At 37.4% G+C, this 16,183-nt stretch overlaps 1 protein-coding gene across 1 annotated transcript in view; it reads left to right on the forward strand.

Annotated features, from left to right (window-relative positions):
* Positions 1 to 319: 319 nt before the first annotated feature.
* The window catches only part of SNCAIP (synuclein alpha interacting protein), a gene marked incomplete at both ends in the record, with an annotated part of 48,397 nt that continues 32,533 nt past the window's right edge, over positions 320 to 16,183 (forward strand). Inside the window, 2 exons of the mRNA XM_080638038.1 lie at positions 320 to 376; positions 8,153 to 8,225. Coding sequence (XP_080494164.1) covers positions 320 to 376; positions 8,153 to 8,225 — 130 coding nt within the window. The remainder of the gene's footprint in view (positions 377 to 8,152; positions 8,226 to 16,183) is intronic.

The following is a 16,183-nucleotide window of genomic DNA, read 5'->3' on the forward strand; positions in this document are numbered from 1 at the left end:
TACACCTATACTGAACTTATGGAAGGACTGAGTGATGCTGAATCAAGTATTTTTGACTTCTGGTTCAAGTATTATTCTCCCTTAAATTTTAAAAAGGCTTCTTCATGGTATGCAGAGTAGAGATGGCAAATTGCATTTAGCTTTTAGTGTTAAATTATGAAAGACTTGACTATACAAGTTAAACATTTTCAGTAATTTAGCAACTATATTAAACCATTTCTGTGTAATTTTTGGCTCTTCAGTAGACAATCAATTTCTTTTTTTCTTAATTAGGTCTTTACTACTATGCTGACTCACCCAAAATGTCCATAGAAGAATAATGGAAGCCCCTGAATACCTTGATTTGGATGAAATAGATTTTAGTGATGATATATCGGTAAGTACAAGTCTTATTTTATTTGTTCAAGTTGAGATATTCTTAGATATCTCAATCCTGGTATAGCAAACTACACTATTATTGGAAGCCATACTCCTTTTTACTTCCTATGTAACAATGTTTAAATAAGTTGAATTTAGGTTACAATAATGTGTTTTTTAAAGGAGGTCTTGATTCCTGTCCTCCAGGTACTAAAAATTGCTTGTAAATCAAATTAATAAGAGAGTTATATTTCTGGGTTGCTTGTCTACTCTGCTGTCTCATATGAGTTATATGCACTCTGATGCTAGCCTCAGACACCGAAATGATGTTTACCTTGTTTTTAACTGAATGTATTTAAGTTGTAAAAGATCTCCTGCCTCTCTCACTTCTGAATTGCTCCTTTTCCAAATCAGTTTTCTCTCTGCCCTTTCCTTCAGTAGCCGTCTCCAAATATAACAAGATTTTATCAACAGGTGTGATACATCTACCTGTGATATGGTAAAGAAAGAGGCAGAAAGACTTCCAGGGATTCATAGACAACACTGATCCTTAGTGTCACAATTAAAACAACTGCAGCTGTAACTGCAAGCAAAAATGCTCTTCACCTTCATTGTTAGTGGTTCTTATAGGAAGCACTGATACAGTATATTCTATTATGATAATGCTCCTACTGCTAGTGTTTCTCCTTTTTGTAGAATAGAATTGATAATACTTTTAATGTCCATTTAACAATGGACTTGAATACATAATTTAAATCCACTAGAAGATAATTTATTAATTCAGTTTTCAGATCAAAGAAAGTGTTCCATCACTTCCTTCCACATTTTCATAATTTTATACTTTCTTTTTTAAAAAAAGAAGTTAAATTAAGGACCTGGTTTTCCTTTAGCATTTGGGACTCTTGATTCATTTTAAAACATTCCAGATGCTTTATTTGCAGACAGATTCCTTTTGGACAGGATTGGGGTTTTTTTAACCTATTGTAATGTTGAATTTTTATTAAAAAGGAGTATGGCAAATGTCCAAAATATTACAAGACAATGAGTCAATCTTAAGTGAATACTTTATGCTGGGCAACTTTCTTTTTATTGCACCTATATGCTAGATCATGTCCTTCTATCTGTTTCTATACTCAGTTTTGTAAAACTGTAAAACATAATAGATGTAACCTCTCCATGTCTCTCCCATTGTGGCTGTTGCTGCATACTGGTGGGTTAGGTTACTCATTTTTCCGCTGAACAGCTCAGGCTGCCTGCTTTAATAGGCTGTTCTTTCACTGGACACTGAACCTTGAATGAAAAAACAGCACAAATTATAGAGGTAACAGTTTTACTCCTTGCTTTAGCAGGTAGGAGAACAAAAGATTTGTTGCAAAAATACAGATTAACAAGAGAATTCATGATTATGCTAGTGCTCTACTCATATCTCACCATATACAATTTAGAGATACCTGACCTTCACATTTTATCATTAGCCTGCTGTGGAAGGAGCAGCTGCATAGCATCAGTGTTAGCAATTTATATTGTTCCTGTTTGCCGTCTGGTTCTAATCCAGTGCAGAACAATATTGACTAAAAATAATGGCAGCAAGAAGGCTGTTAAAAAGATGCACTTATAAATGTACCTGAATTAGAAAGCCATTGTTTATAGTCCAGACCCTTGTAGAACATTTCAGCCAAAATGACCAAAATGACATAAAAAATAGGAAATTGTTTGAAAAGGAAAATAGATATGTAAATGGGCTTGTTACTTTTTTTTTTTTTCAAACGTCTAATGCATTTGTGCATTAGAAAATGAAACTGTACATTTCTCAAATATTATAGATGCAGAGAGGTGTTCCATCCTTTTGAACCTTTTCATGGCCCTCCTCTTGACCCGCTCAAACAGGTCCATGTCTTCCTTGTAATGGGGGCCCCAGAGCTGGGTGCCATACTCCAGGTGGGGTCTCACGAGAGCAGAGTTGAGGGGGAGAATGCTGTGTAGCCCAAGTACAGTTGACTTTCTGGTCTGCAGGTGCACATTGCTGGCTTATGTCCAAATTTTTATCCACCAGTATCCTCAGGTTCTCTTTTCTGCTCTCTATCCCTTCATCCCCCAGTCTGTACTGATACTGGGGATTGCCCTGACTCAGCAGCAGAATCTTGACCTTGTTGAACATCATGAAGTTTGCATGGGCCTGCTCCTCAAGCCTGTTAATGCCCCTCTGGATGACATCCCTTCCCTTAAGTGAATCAAGTGCACCACCCATCTTGGTGTTACATGAAAACTTTCTGGGAGTGCATTCAATCCCACTGTGTCATTGATTAAAATATTAAATACTATCAGTTGCAGTATGCATCCTAAAGGGACACCACCCATTACTGGTTTCCTCTTGGAGATTAAGTTGTTGACTGTAGCTCATTGGGCATGGCCAATCTCTTATCCCTCTAACCATCCATCCATCAATCCCATACCTCTCCAAATTAGAGGCAAGGATGTTGTGTAGAGCTGTGTGAAAGGCCTTACAGAAGTTGAGGTAGATGACATCTGTAGCTGTTATCATTCCATCATAGAAGATCACAAGATTTGTCAGGAACGATTTGCCATTTGTGAAGCCATGTTGGCTGTCTCTAATCACTTGCCATGGTCTTACTGGGCACTGAGATGAGGATGACTGGTTTGTAGTTCCCAGGTCCTCCTCTTTACCCTTGTTAAAAATTGATGTGATACTCACTATTCTCCAGTCACTGGAGACTTGAACTCACTGCCATGACTTTCCAATATATGATTGAGAATGGCTCAGCAGCCACCCCTACCAATTCCCTCAGGGCCCTGAAATGCAAATGAGATGCTTATTTGGAAACTAAGATGGTACTATTCCAATATCCACAGTATATTTGACTGTGGTTGACACAGCAGAATAGGTTTCTGGGACTCCTGTTTACATTAAACAAAAATAACATTCTGTCTGCAATGAAGCAATGACATTAAGCAACCAAGCCGTATATTTTCATTTATTTCTTCATGAATAACTACTCACAGAAAGGAAGAAAATAATTGCAACATATAAGTTGCATTAAATGGTAGATACACTATTAAAAGTATATTTTAAACTTCCTGCTTTTTCCCTTAAATTTATTCCTGGCTATAAGTTGTATGCTATTGTTAAGGTTACCTGAAGGTTTCCTAATCCTTTAATTAAAATTCTATTGCACTGGCAGATTGTGCAAATTTAAACTATTTTATTTCTTTGTTTGTTTATTTGTTTCTTTATTTGTTTACTGAAATAATGCCAAATGCCTTGGTCATGATCAGAGCTCCTGGTGCTAGTTAAACTGTTTGGGGTTGAGTGTATATATTATTGTTCTGATCATTCAAATAGCTCTGCATGAATAAAAGCCTGGCTCAGTGGTGCCAGTGCAGGACTGGGCCTGATCGGAAAGCTTGTGAAATGTGAGCGCAGTAAGTTAATTCAAACATAATTAAGCAGCTACTGAATTTTTTACAGATTTTGAAACAGCTTGAAAACTTCTTCATGTCAACCTTTGTCTTGCAGGGCAGATGTGAACTATGTGTGGTCAGGAGTATGGCTAATGATCTAGCCTTCCATTTATTTGGCACAGGGCACCTCCTGAGCCTATTGTCATCCTTCCTTGGCAGTGGAAGGAGCTGGGTCACCCCTCAGGCTTTTACAGGTGTACAAGCAACACACAGCTAGACTTTGCCCACCCAGCTACCAGGGCTGAGCAGGGAGGATCCTACATAGCTGTTCAGGCACAGTCCCACTAACTGCAGCAGATTGATTTATTTCCCGTGCAGCTGATGAACTGATTGATAATTCTCTTTTGTCTGGGTTTTGGTTTTGTTTTTTTTTTTTTTTTACTCTCTGCCTTTTCAAAATGAAACAAAATGCAGAAGGCCACTTTTAGTGCTCATAGAAAGTGATAGATTCAGGCAGAAATTTTGTACCCTTAACAGTGTTAGTAGTGTCTGTATAGGTATTCTTTAAAGGGAAGGGTGACATACAAAGTGCCTGTGTAAGATGCTATAAACAATACATAGTGCAAATAACCAGTGATCCAAAGATGCTGATCACAGTCATTAAGTGAGAAGTTTATTTTGTGGAGTTTTTTCTCACATGGACTATGCCAGCCTAATCTGTTTTGTCCACTTTTTTGCTCTGGAGCCACTAAAATTAACACTACTATTGGGAAAAGTACTACTTCAGGCCAAGTATTGTTGCTTTACTCATTCCCAGTGGAGCTTGCTATTCCCAAATTAATGTCTAGGAAAAAGGCGTTGTACAGTTATAAATTATTAAATCATCAAATGTAATAAAAAGGTATGAATTTAATGGAATTTAAATATCAATGAAACTGTTTTTCACTATAGCAAATAAATTAAAATGGGATTTAAATGGCTTACAGTAATAACAATACTGGAAACAAATTATCTGTAATGAAGAAGATGTCTGTTGTCTCCATCTACACAAAAACAAAGAGCTGTGAATATAAGAGCAGTCACTGTTGTCTTGATGCAGTGGAGGTGAATTTGTTGAGTTTTGATACTGACTTCAGTTGGAGCAGGATATGGTCCTTAATGTTTTGGAGTTGTCATGGTTTTGATGAGGTGGTCTAAGAATTACATTCTGTGTCCAACTTTGCCCATTTTTTATTTTTTTTCCCCTAATATCTCCATTTCAGGAGACATTAAAGGTATTCTCCATAACAGAATGCTAAGAAATAACTTCTGTTTTTTAATTTGCATCTTTAAACTATTTAGTATATACATTACTATGCTACTATTCATGATGCAGTATTCCTTCTTTCTGATACTTCTCAGACACAGGTGAATCTGCAAATGGCATTTAAGTGGCACAGCACAAAACAGCCTTTCTAGAGATTAAAGGGGGTTTTTTTGCATGCGTCTTTTTTAAAATTCGTTGCATTAAAATTTTAGAACCATGTGAAATTGAAAAGGTTAACATTTGCATTAATTCAGATTCTGTAGTGCAGTTGCACGTAGTGAACAAATGTTTTGTACAAGGGAGGTTCCATTTTACCCTGAATTAGTAGTGTCAGTTGAAGAAAATTGGGAATATCTTGCATTTGCATGGAATACTTTTCTCTTGCTTGCTATTGATCCTGTTCTTCCATCTTACAAGGTTCTTAAGGGGTTTACTGAAATTCACTATTTCAGGTTGGACATAGAAAAAGAACCCAAACCTTGAGCATTCATTATCCTGGGAAGAAGCCAGAGAAGATGCTTTTAATTTTGTTACCGAATTTACCCATCAACCACAACACACTTTGATTAAATATAAAAGATCACAGTAAGCATTGACTAAGGAAGTGTCTTGATGTGCCTAGCTCTCACATTGTCACACCTTTGGGCATGGGCCTTGGCTCTGGTTGACTTGGTTATCCTACTGGTGAAATGTAAGAAATGGTATTTAATTTTGTATGTAGAACAATTCAAAATTAATAAATGAAGAGTGGGAAATAATCTATTTTAAATGCCACTGAATAAGCATGAAGCCTAAAATTCTGTTCCAGGGGAGGGTTGCAATCTCAATTGCTTTGCAGTCCCTCTGCGATACTTCTGATAACCTTGAAATTTTTTGTTGAAGAAAAGCTAACAAATATTACTAATTATCAGAGCTGGGGATAAGTGTATGAGAGAAAGTAGTTCTAGAGGGAAGATCTGGCAATGGATTGTGTTTGTGGTTGGGAAAGGTCCACTTTAAAGAGCAATTTTAGTTGCTTCCTGGATCAAAAGCCAGTTATCCACATGTTGACCACAAAATACAGATGGCAGAAATGTAAATGCATTGCAGGATGGAGGTGAGTGGGAGGAAATCTGTTAATGAAATCAAACCAATATGATTAAAATGCATAATGAAATTTAGAACATATAATAGATTTTTGGTGATCAGAGGTGGTAACTGGATACATTTTAGTGCAGTGTCGAAACAGAAAGAAAATCTGTTCTTCCAGGAAAGAACAGCAAAAAAGACAAAAAGAAAAATGGCTTTCTGTTTTTGAGGTTGCCTGACAAAACACATAGCAATGGAATACAAAAAGCCTCATTCTAATTGAATTACAAACTGTGTAATAGTTTAAACTGTACCAGCTGGTCTTATGAAGCTACCATATTCCTTGGAGACATGTTTCTTGGATTCTCTTAAGAATCTTACTAGACTAGTTCAACATTGCCTTCTGAGTCTTTGTGCTGAAATAGCAAGATGTATAGCTTAAAGCTCCATCATTATTAAACAGTAACCGAAGTGAAGCACAGCACATGGTGTTTGGGCATGTGTACGTTTAACTCATATTAATTTGTATTTAGTAGCATCTTTCTCGCTGTCTTTGTTCTCGTGCTCTTTGTTGCTTTAGGCTGTCACATCCTGCAGCCACAGCCTTATTAGACTACCTCTTATTTAATGGGATTGGAATCAGTGGATAGTTCTGTGGTGTGCTACCCATTTTAATTAATAAGTTTAGTATTGATCCTGGGAATACTTATGAAAGACTCTTGTTGTAGTTAAGCCTTCTCAATACATCCCTGAAGCAGGCCAACAAGAGAAAAAGTAAGGCATGGGAGGTTTTTGAGGCTTAATAAAGTAACTACAGTTGATTGAGCAACAGTCTTAAACTTGCGCTGGAGAAGTAAATTACTTCTGCAATTGGTCACAGGAGGTTAACTTCAGCTTGTTTTGAAGTAGATTGCCAATTGTGATTAGAAGCGCATCAAACTCAGAATGACAAACTGTCAGCAAAAAGCAGAAAAATGTATGACCATTTATTTTTTGTATGGAAAGCTTATGTGGTTTTATACGTAGTTGTTTTGCTTCACTGGTCAATAGCACACCAGCTAAAAATATCTGTTTCTTTGAAAACATATGGTGTTTATATATTCCTTAAAAATTTTCAGTTGTGCTAACCATAAATGCAGTTTTGTGTTTTAGTTTCCAAAATACTGGTTTTAATAGGGTTTTTTTGAATATGAGCAAAACCATTGATCCTTCACAGGCATAATGATTTTCATTTGTTTAAGTGAAGATTCCTGTAACATTTAAGCATTTGATTAAGGAAGGTTTGCTATTAAGTAACTTCTGTATGTCAGAAAGCATAGCTTTATAGCACTGGATCATGTGTCTTACCAAGAATATTCCACAAGTTTATAAGAATAAGATTTTCTCCTTAGATACATATGTCATCCCCATTTTTTTTCCATTTTAATGATGAATTCAGAGGATAATATACTGATTAATATCAGACATATCCTGTCACATCAAAGTAATAATGCAAGTGTGTTTTAATAAAGCCTAGGTTAGACAAATGAGCCTGTCATCTAATATGTGTATGTACGTGGATACCCCTCTGAAATCAGATCTCTACAAATACAAAATATTGTCTAAATATAATACTCTACAAGTACAAATATTCTGCATTATTTCTACATATTGATTTGGGAAAGCTTGATGTTTACTTTGAAGCCTAGATCTATTCTCACCTTTGATGTATCTTGCATCCCATGGAAAGGATGGAGATATAAAATGTGTTTGTGATTTGAATAATGGTGATCTACAGGAAGGAGAAAATTGAGGTGGGGAGACACTTTGCTGTAGCTTGAGGGAAACATCCCTCAAGGTGGGACACAAAAGCAGATGTCATCTACTTTTCTTGTGCAGCCTGAGAAGACCATCAGCCTGTTGGAAGTACCCCTGGGTTGCTAGATATAGGCTGTGAGCACAACATTACTTTTTTTTTTTTTAAATGAATTTACTTCATATACATTTTTTCTTTTTTTACAGTATTCCGTAACTTCTCTCAAGACCATTCCAGAATTGTGTAGAAGGTGTGATTCACAAAATGAAGACAGATCAGGTATGATGCCTACTTCTGTTCACACATAGTTTTCTAGGCTGCTTTGTATCGTGTGCAACTTGGCAACAATAGCTTCTTGGCAGTGTTCTGTTGTTTTGTTTTCTCTCATTTTTGTACAGCTTTCTGGAAACATGACTTTTTTTTTTTTTTCTCCCCCCCCCCCCCCCCCCAACAGATGTTAGTTCATTAGAAGGAAAAAAGTTCCAAAAAAGGATTTGGCTGTATACAGATAAATGTAGGGCTTCATCTCAGCAGCTCCAAACCACAGTATATGCAACAATTTACTTGAAAACCCAAGAAACCATTGGTGACAAGACGCAATAATGTAGGCGCCAATGAAAAAATGTTGGATACATTTACTACCCATATGGCCATGACCAGTTTGAGGGATGATGTTTTGCCAGAGTCTGAAACCGTATCAAGGATGCTACATGATAGAATCTACTCTAAGGCATACTGTAATAGTTAAGATTAAAGCTGAGTTTTTTAGTTTAATAGTGTAAACTAAATGAAGAATCATGGCATATATATAAGAACCAGCTGGAGACCTCCCCCCTCCTCCCTGACAAAAAGTGCTTTTAGTGTTGGTTTTCACTCTGTAAATCAGATTAATCTGCTTTTGTTTTTCTCTTTCTGATGGAGCGGAAATGAATTGGTGAGAGGAGCATTTTTGTTGAGCTATGAAAAGTTTATTGCGTTTTCTGATGTTTTAATTGAACTTCCATTAATGTTGTTTCATCAAACACTTTTATAACAGAAATGCAAGACCTGGAATTTATGGGATGGTAGAAAGTTTTAAGAACTGTGCTATACTTTGGCAACCTTTATTTCTCTATTTCGTTTCAGAGAGTTGTAAATGCCAAGGTGTGTAGCTAAGTCAAAAGCTTCTGGGAGCTACTTCTTCTACCAAAGTCATTAAAGGCCAGGTCATCACAACTGTGTGCCACTGCCCTTGGCAATAAAAGAAAGCAAAGTTCTCCTTAACATACCTGTTTGCCGTGTTACTGCCCTCTTATGGCACAGCAGTGATAGCACATGCAGTATTACCTGCTGCAGGTGGATGCAAGGAAGAAGCAGAAAGGGAGAGGACCCCTGATTTACCCCTCTCAATTTAGGATCAGAATCATAGAATAGTTAGGGTTGGAAAGGACCTTAATATCATGTAGCTCCAACCCCCCCTGCCATGGACACCTCACACTAAACCATGCCACCCAAGGCTCTGTCCAGCCCGACCTTCAACACTGCCAGGGATGGAGCATTTACCACTTCTTTGGGAAACCTGTTCCAGTGCCTCACCACCCTCACAGTAAAGAACTTCTTACTTATAGCTAATCTAAACTTCCCCTTCCTAAGTTTTAATCCTATCACTACAGTCGCTTGTCTCATTGTACCATTTCGTGTCTCATTCTACTGCAATCTTCCTCCTGTCCTCTGCCATCCTTGCCTCCATATTCATAGAACCATAGAATCATAGAATGGGGTTGGAAAGAGCCTTAAGATCATCTAGTTTCAACCCCTCTGCCACAGACAGGGACACCTCACACTAGACCATGTCGCCTAAGACTCCATCCAACCTGGCCTTGAACACTGCCAGGGATGGAGCATTTTTAGGTTTTCCTGCCTGAACTTGTACTGTCACTTCCCTATATTGGACAGCACTGGCCAGTGATCTGTACCAGTGGTTCATGTGGTCATGTGGTTCATGTGGTCATGTGGTTCCTTCCTCACCCTTTTGCAAGATGTGTATGGAAGTCATGCAGTCATTACAATCTCAGTCCTGACTCCTTTGCGTTCTTCCTTGGATTTAGAGAATTCTGACTCAGGAAAATTCTAAGGGACCTTTGGAGTCAAAGTACCCCCAGATGACAAGGTAAAAGATACATGAGATTGGAGAAAAGCTACAGGGCACATCCTGGTTTACCCCCAGTAAAGCGTGATTAAGGGTAGATATTTTCTCTACCATCATGCTTCAAAAGAGTTATCTTTTTAGCTAGCATATTAACCACTAAGGTGGGCATTGTTCATCTTCAAGATAGAAAATTAGAGTATAAAAATGGATCTATCTAACTAAACTTTCTGAAATTAAGTGTTAGCCAACCTGTCCATTAATTTCCAGCACTGACTAATGTAGAATGATGAACTGAAACAGAAATCAGTCCTTTATGCTTTTGTTATTAAGCATGAAATTGGTTGCTTTCTTTCTGAGCAGATTTTATACTGAGCAGATTTTATAAGGCCCCATGAGCAAATAGTGCAAGACATCTGTGTTCAACAAGCTTCACTGAGCCATACAGTTGTTGAAGTATATTCTGTCAGCTATGATGACTTTCGGTTGTCATTAAATGTATGTCTCAAATGAGGACAACCTCCTATTCTAAATCTTTATTCACAGGTTGATAAAAGGAAGTTCATTTTTAATCTCCAGCAGTTATCCTTCTGCACTCTATTCATTACCAAAATAGCTGTTATTCACAAATTATTCAGATTTGTTTCCTATTTGAGAAAAAGAAATAAATCAGTGAATATGAAATTGAACACACTTTCAGTCTAAAGCTCATTGTAGTTATAAGAAAAATTAAGGCAAAATTTGGTCTGGAGGCAGTGTTAAATGGCATAAATTTCACTGTTGTGCTCCAGATACCTCACAGGTAAATATATCTGAAACAGTGAGTATTTATTGATCGAATACTGAAGAATTTTCTCAGAAAAAAACAACAATTAGTGTGCATATCACAGTGACACTTGTGATGCCTGTATATAAGCTCCTTTTCTACCTTGTTTTCACATCCTGCCTCTTCCTGTTTTGCACATTTTGTGCCAGAATGACCTCTTCTGATTTTTCAGTAGAACTTTACTTACTACTTTGCTTTCACATAACTAGATCAGTCTGGACAATGGTACACACAATTTATTTATTTTGATATTTTCTTTTCCTCTTCTATATTCCTCTACTTTAGAAATTACAGCTTTTGTATTGTTCTTCCTCAACCCTAGGTAAAAAAAAATTATTAGTTCACTGAGGCTTGTATTAATGTTTGAATCTCCTGGAAAGTGCATTGTTACTTAAAAATATGAATTATTATTTACCTTGTTTATCATTTCTTTCTTCTTTACAGTAGCTTCTAATTCTACTTAAATGGGAGTAAACCTTCTCTGTTCTTATCTGTGCAGGGTTCTTTAATTCTCATGTGACAGATCTTACATTAAAGAACCTAAAATGTATTTCTGGAAGTTATTCATATATTAAAACTGTAAAACAGTGCCACCTTCAGTTAAAATTGTTAAATATGATTTCAGTGATATTAATAAAATAGTAAATAGATATTCAGAACTGGTTTTGATTATGCATTTATATGAAAGGCACATCCCTTCCTCCGTCGCTTGAAGTCCCAGTATTGCTGCCAGTGTTGGGTATAAATTTATGTTAGTAGCCATGATGAATTTTCTAAAAGTTTCCCTAGCGTAGACAACAGCTCAGTGTCCGTATACAAAATGAGAATCACAGTGCTCTAAATGGACCTAGAATGAGTAAAAGTCTTAATTGATTCAAGAGTCTGTGCTGAAGTCATATCACAGGGAAGAAGCTGAAGCATTTCTTTCACAGGACAGTAACACTCCAAATGTGAAACTTTGTACATACTTACTGCAAGCCCCTAAATGATTATCTAGTACATGAGCAATACAGTCAAATACTGCATTTTAAAAGAATATTTAATAGCATAGGTAGTTGTCAATGAAAATTGCAAGCTTCCTTAATGATGATGATCGAAAGTGAAGAAAACTCCAAAAGTGAATTTTTAAAGCAAGGAGGAAGAGTTTTAGGGAAAAAAAAATCATTTGAATGCATTTGGCCTTTGTGGCAACGGAGTCAACCTAGCAGAGTTTGTTCTTATTTATATAATCATAGAATCCTAGAATGGTTTGCATTGGAATAGACCTTCAAAGATCATCTAGTTCAACCCCACTTCTATGGGCAAGGACAGCTTTCACTAGACCATGTTGCTTCAAGCCCCATCCAGCCTGGCCTTGAGCACTGCCAGGGATGGGGCAGCTACAGCTTCTCTGAGCAATGTGTTCCATTGTCACACCACCCTCACTGTAAGGGTGCAAGACCTTGCACTTGGCTTTGTTGAACTTCATAAGGTTCACACGGGCCCAGTCCTCAAGCCTGCACAGGGTCCCTCAAGATCATTTCCCTCAAGCAGACCAGCTGCACCACTCAACTTGGTGTCTTCTGCAAATTTGCTTAGGATGCCCTCAATCATGCTGTCGATGTCATTAATGAAGTCATTGAGCAGTACCAGTCCTGACACAACCCCTGACACAACAAGCGAGGAACACCGCTTGTTATAAATCTCCATTTGGACATTGAGATGTTGGCTGCAGCTCTTTTGGGTGTGGCCATCCATCAAACCTATCTCTTTACATCAGTGATAAGAATATTGTTGGGCACTGTGTCAAATGCCTTACAGAAGTTGATAGATTACATCAGTAGCTCTTTTCTTGTCCACTAATACAATTGCTCTAACATAGAAGGCCATTAAGATTAGTCAGGCATGATTTTTCCTTTGGTAAAACCTTGTTGGCTGCCCCTACTCATCTGTCATCCGTATAACTGTGATTCAACCACAGAGGTTCACGGACTATTGAAAGATAGGTATGATGAACTCATCAAATCAGCAGGTAGTCTTACCATAGTCTCTGGGCTTACAAGAGTTCATGTAGTGCAGTGTTCTCCATTATTCAGTTTTGCCATAGTTATTGATTGCACAAGTACGAAAAAAAGTTTGAAATGCAGAGAATTTAGAGATAGCACAGCCTGGATGCAGGTCAGGTCATTAGGTGAAAGTGTTAATGTCATTGATGACTGATGAATGTTTGGATAAAAGAAAGTCATGCAGTTTTTCCCCTGGACAGTGTTTCAGTGCAGTTTGCTATAAGACACTGCTCTGGACCAAACTGAGAAGGAACAGAGACAGCAAGCTAAGAGGCTCAAGAGTTTCACTAAGGGATGTAGCATAGTAATGGGGATCGCTGGTTGCCCCCTGTGGAAGAACAGGAGTGAATTGATGCTCTTTTTCATTCCTGTTAAACTTGTGTGTAGGGTGTAAAGTGATCTAGTAGAGCAACATGGACTTATCTGTCGGCCGATCTGCAAATGACTCAGATCTTTACATCCAGTTTCCTGCTTGCCAGCACCACTGCCTGTTGTATGTCCCAGCTGTTCAACAGCAACATTTGTTGTTACAGAACACTGGTCAAAGCTTAAACCTAAATGAGTCCGTGGTGATGAGGACAGAAATACACTGTTCCGAGTTTGACCATTTCCTCAGGCAGTCAGTGCTCTTTGAATGTGAGCCGTTCTGGGTTCATGAAGATCTGGCGTAGCAACATTTACAAATACCACTCTGCAGTATGTTCGGTTCGTTTTGTAATGATAGTGATGTGTGATATGCAGCCTTTTGCCACCTCCTATTTGTGTTACCAGTGCTGTAAACTTCATGAAAACATCATCATTTAAAGAACGCTACTGTACCCATATGCCAGGGAGACAGGCTCTTGTATGCACACGAGCAATGAATTTCAGTGGTAGTTTCCTTATAAAGCTAAAGTAAAAGCTGAGTTCTTTGTTATTTTCATTATACTCAGGACAATGTAAAGGTATTCTGATGTTTGGCATTAGATTTTAAGTATCACAGAAACTGCCTGTCACGAGGGTAAAGTTTCATCTGTGCATGAGGTAGTCTTGTGATTGGACAAAATTCATATAGTTAGCCTATAATTCTGCAGATGCTTATGTACCAAATATAATTCCACCTCTTGCCTCCCTCTGCCCTAGATACAGAGATGATGTTGAAAAATGCTCTGAAGTCAACAGATGCTTCCAATTGGAAATATGTTACAAGGATTTTATTTTTTTTTTTAGAAAGTTCAAGGTAAATATGGATTCCTAAAATAAAATCTGATGAAGTGAATAAATTGCAAGACAAGTTACTCTGTAATTGTGCCCTTATTATTAGCCCCCAGTAGTTTTAGGACTCCTATAAATAAATAAATGAACAAATACAAAAACTAAAACCAGTCATTCAGGCCTCTTTATTTGTATTTTTGCCTTTTCTCATCTTCAAGGAGAGCATAGAGCACAATACATGGTGAGAACAACCTTTTCAAATTTGACGCTCACAGGTTTTCATCAGATACTATTTTCTTTTGTTCAAAGGAAATAGTTTAGCACCTCTGGTCCCTCAGGCAGCACAACCGTTCTTTACTGATACAAATGAAGTCTCTCAAGTTTTTATGTTCCTCTCTCATTTTACTTCAATTGGACTGTCTAAATCTCCATATTAATGAATAAAAGTTAAACAAATAATTTTGACACCCTAGTTGGAAAAAAACATTGTCATCACTTTTTTACATTTGAGATACTGGTGCACAGAAAAGATACAGCTTATCCAAGATTATACCAGAGTTATTTGTCAGACTCTGGAATCAGGAGAGCTGCTCTGCATTCTAGTTACCTTCCTTAAACTCAGACAATCCTTTACTGTTGTTTGTAAAAGAATCAAACAGCACTTGTTTGACCCAGACTTTTAATGGCCTCTGCCCAAGTTCATAAGTATGGAGAGATGAGCAAGAGGTTTTTCCCGTGGAGCAGCTGCTGAAAACTACTCACAGGACTCCTGCTGTGCTGGTGCTTTGCTGCATAGGCAGCATTTGATTTGCTTCTTCAGGTAACAAGCATCTGAAAAGAGAGTAGAAGAGATTCAAGCCATGCCTTGATCCACTCTGGCCTATGGTTTCAATGCTCTGTAGGCAGAAACCATGTTGTTATTGCTTAAGCACTGATGCAGCCTGTACAGCAACCAAGTAGGAAACAGCACAAAGAAGGATTGTGTCTACCAGTCTAACTTGCTTTCTTCCCTACTGCTGTGTGGTTAAATGCCATATTCTAATAATTTATTAGATGCAGTGTAAATTTGTCATCCCAGTTAACTGAAGAATATGTCTCTAAGTCAGTAAAAATATTGCTAACCATTCTCTGTATTCCAGTTTGTTTTCTGGAAAAACAGTGTTTGTAAAGGGGCGTTGGGAACAAAACCAGCAAAAAATGTGGAAGTACCTTACTGTGCTCTAACTGTAATGAAAGAAAAGAGAAATACATGACTTCACAATGATCCAAGACAGATATGTAACAAAGGCCATTCCTTCTTCACAGTATCCAATTTTACAATTTTGTCATCAGTGGTTTATGTAAATATATGTGTTATTAAGGTTAGAAAGTGGAGAAAGACAAGCAACAAAATAAATGTAAGCCTAAATAAAGTGACAACAAACAAAATGTTGATGCCTTTTCCTCTGTCTAGACCCCTGTGTTGAAAGCACTGTTTTCATAAAACTCAGACAGAATTCATTTCCATACTGAGTGCTTAATAGTTCCTGTCAGAGCAAAACAGCTGGGAAACATATGGTATCCATTTCCCTGTATCACTTGGAAAAAATTTCACATGTAAATAAAACCAACATAAAAGTGTAGGCCTTTGAACCTAGAATCTTATACAATACATAAATAAGTCAGTACAGTGTGTTCTTTGTATTGGCCCACTAAGTTACATGCCTTTTCATTATTATTATTTTTATTTCTTCTTCGGAAATATATTCTTAAGCACTTCCAAAAGCATTAAGGTAATTTTCAGACATCCGTAACTACTAAGCCGTACTAATCTTTTACTTCAGACATTAATGTTGCGCTGAAAGTGTATATATCTGTTTCCTTAGGAAGGTGTTCATGGCAAATTGTGTGTTTTGACCACAAATTAGATCCCACTGATATGCAGTTAGCACATGTAATAAATCTGCTTTGTTTAAACAGTATTCTTGACTTTTAGAATGCTTTAACTCTTAGTGTACCTTGAAAGGGGCATAGAAAATGTGTAAATGCTTTAGTGGTTTTAGTGCTG

This window comes from Psittacula echo, assembly GCF_963264785.1.
Source record: "Psittacula echo genome assembly, chromosome: Z".
Classification (NCBI taxonomy): Eukaryota; Metazoa; Chordata; class Aves; order Psittaciformes; family Psittacidae; genus Psittacula; species Psittacula echo.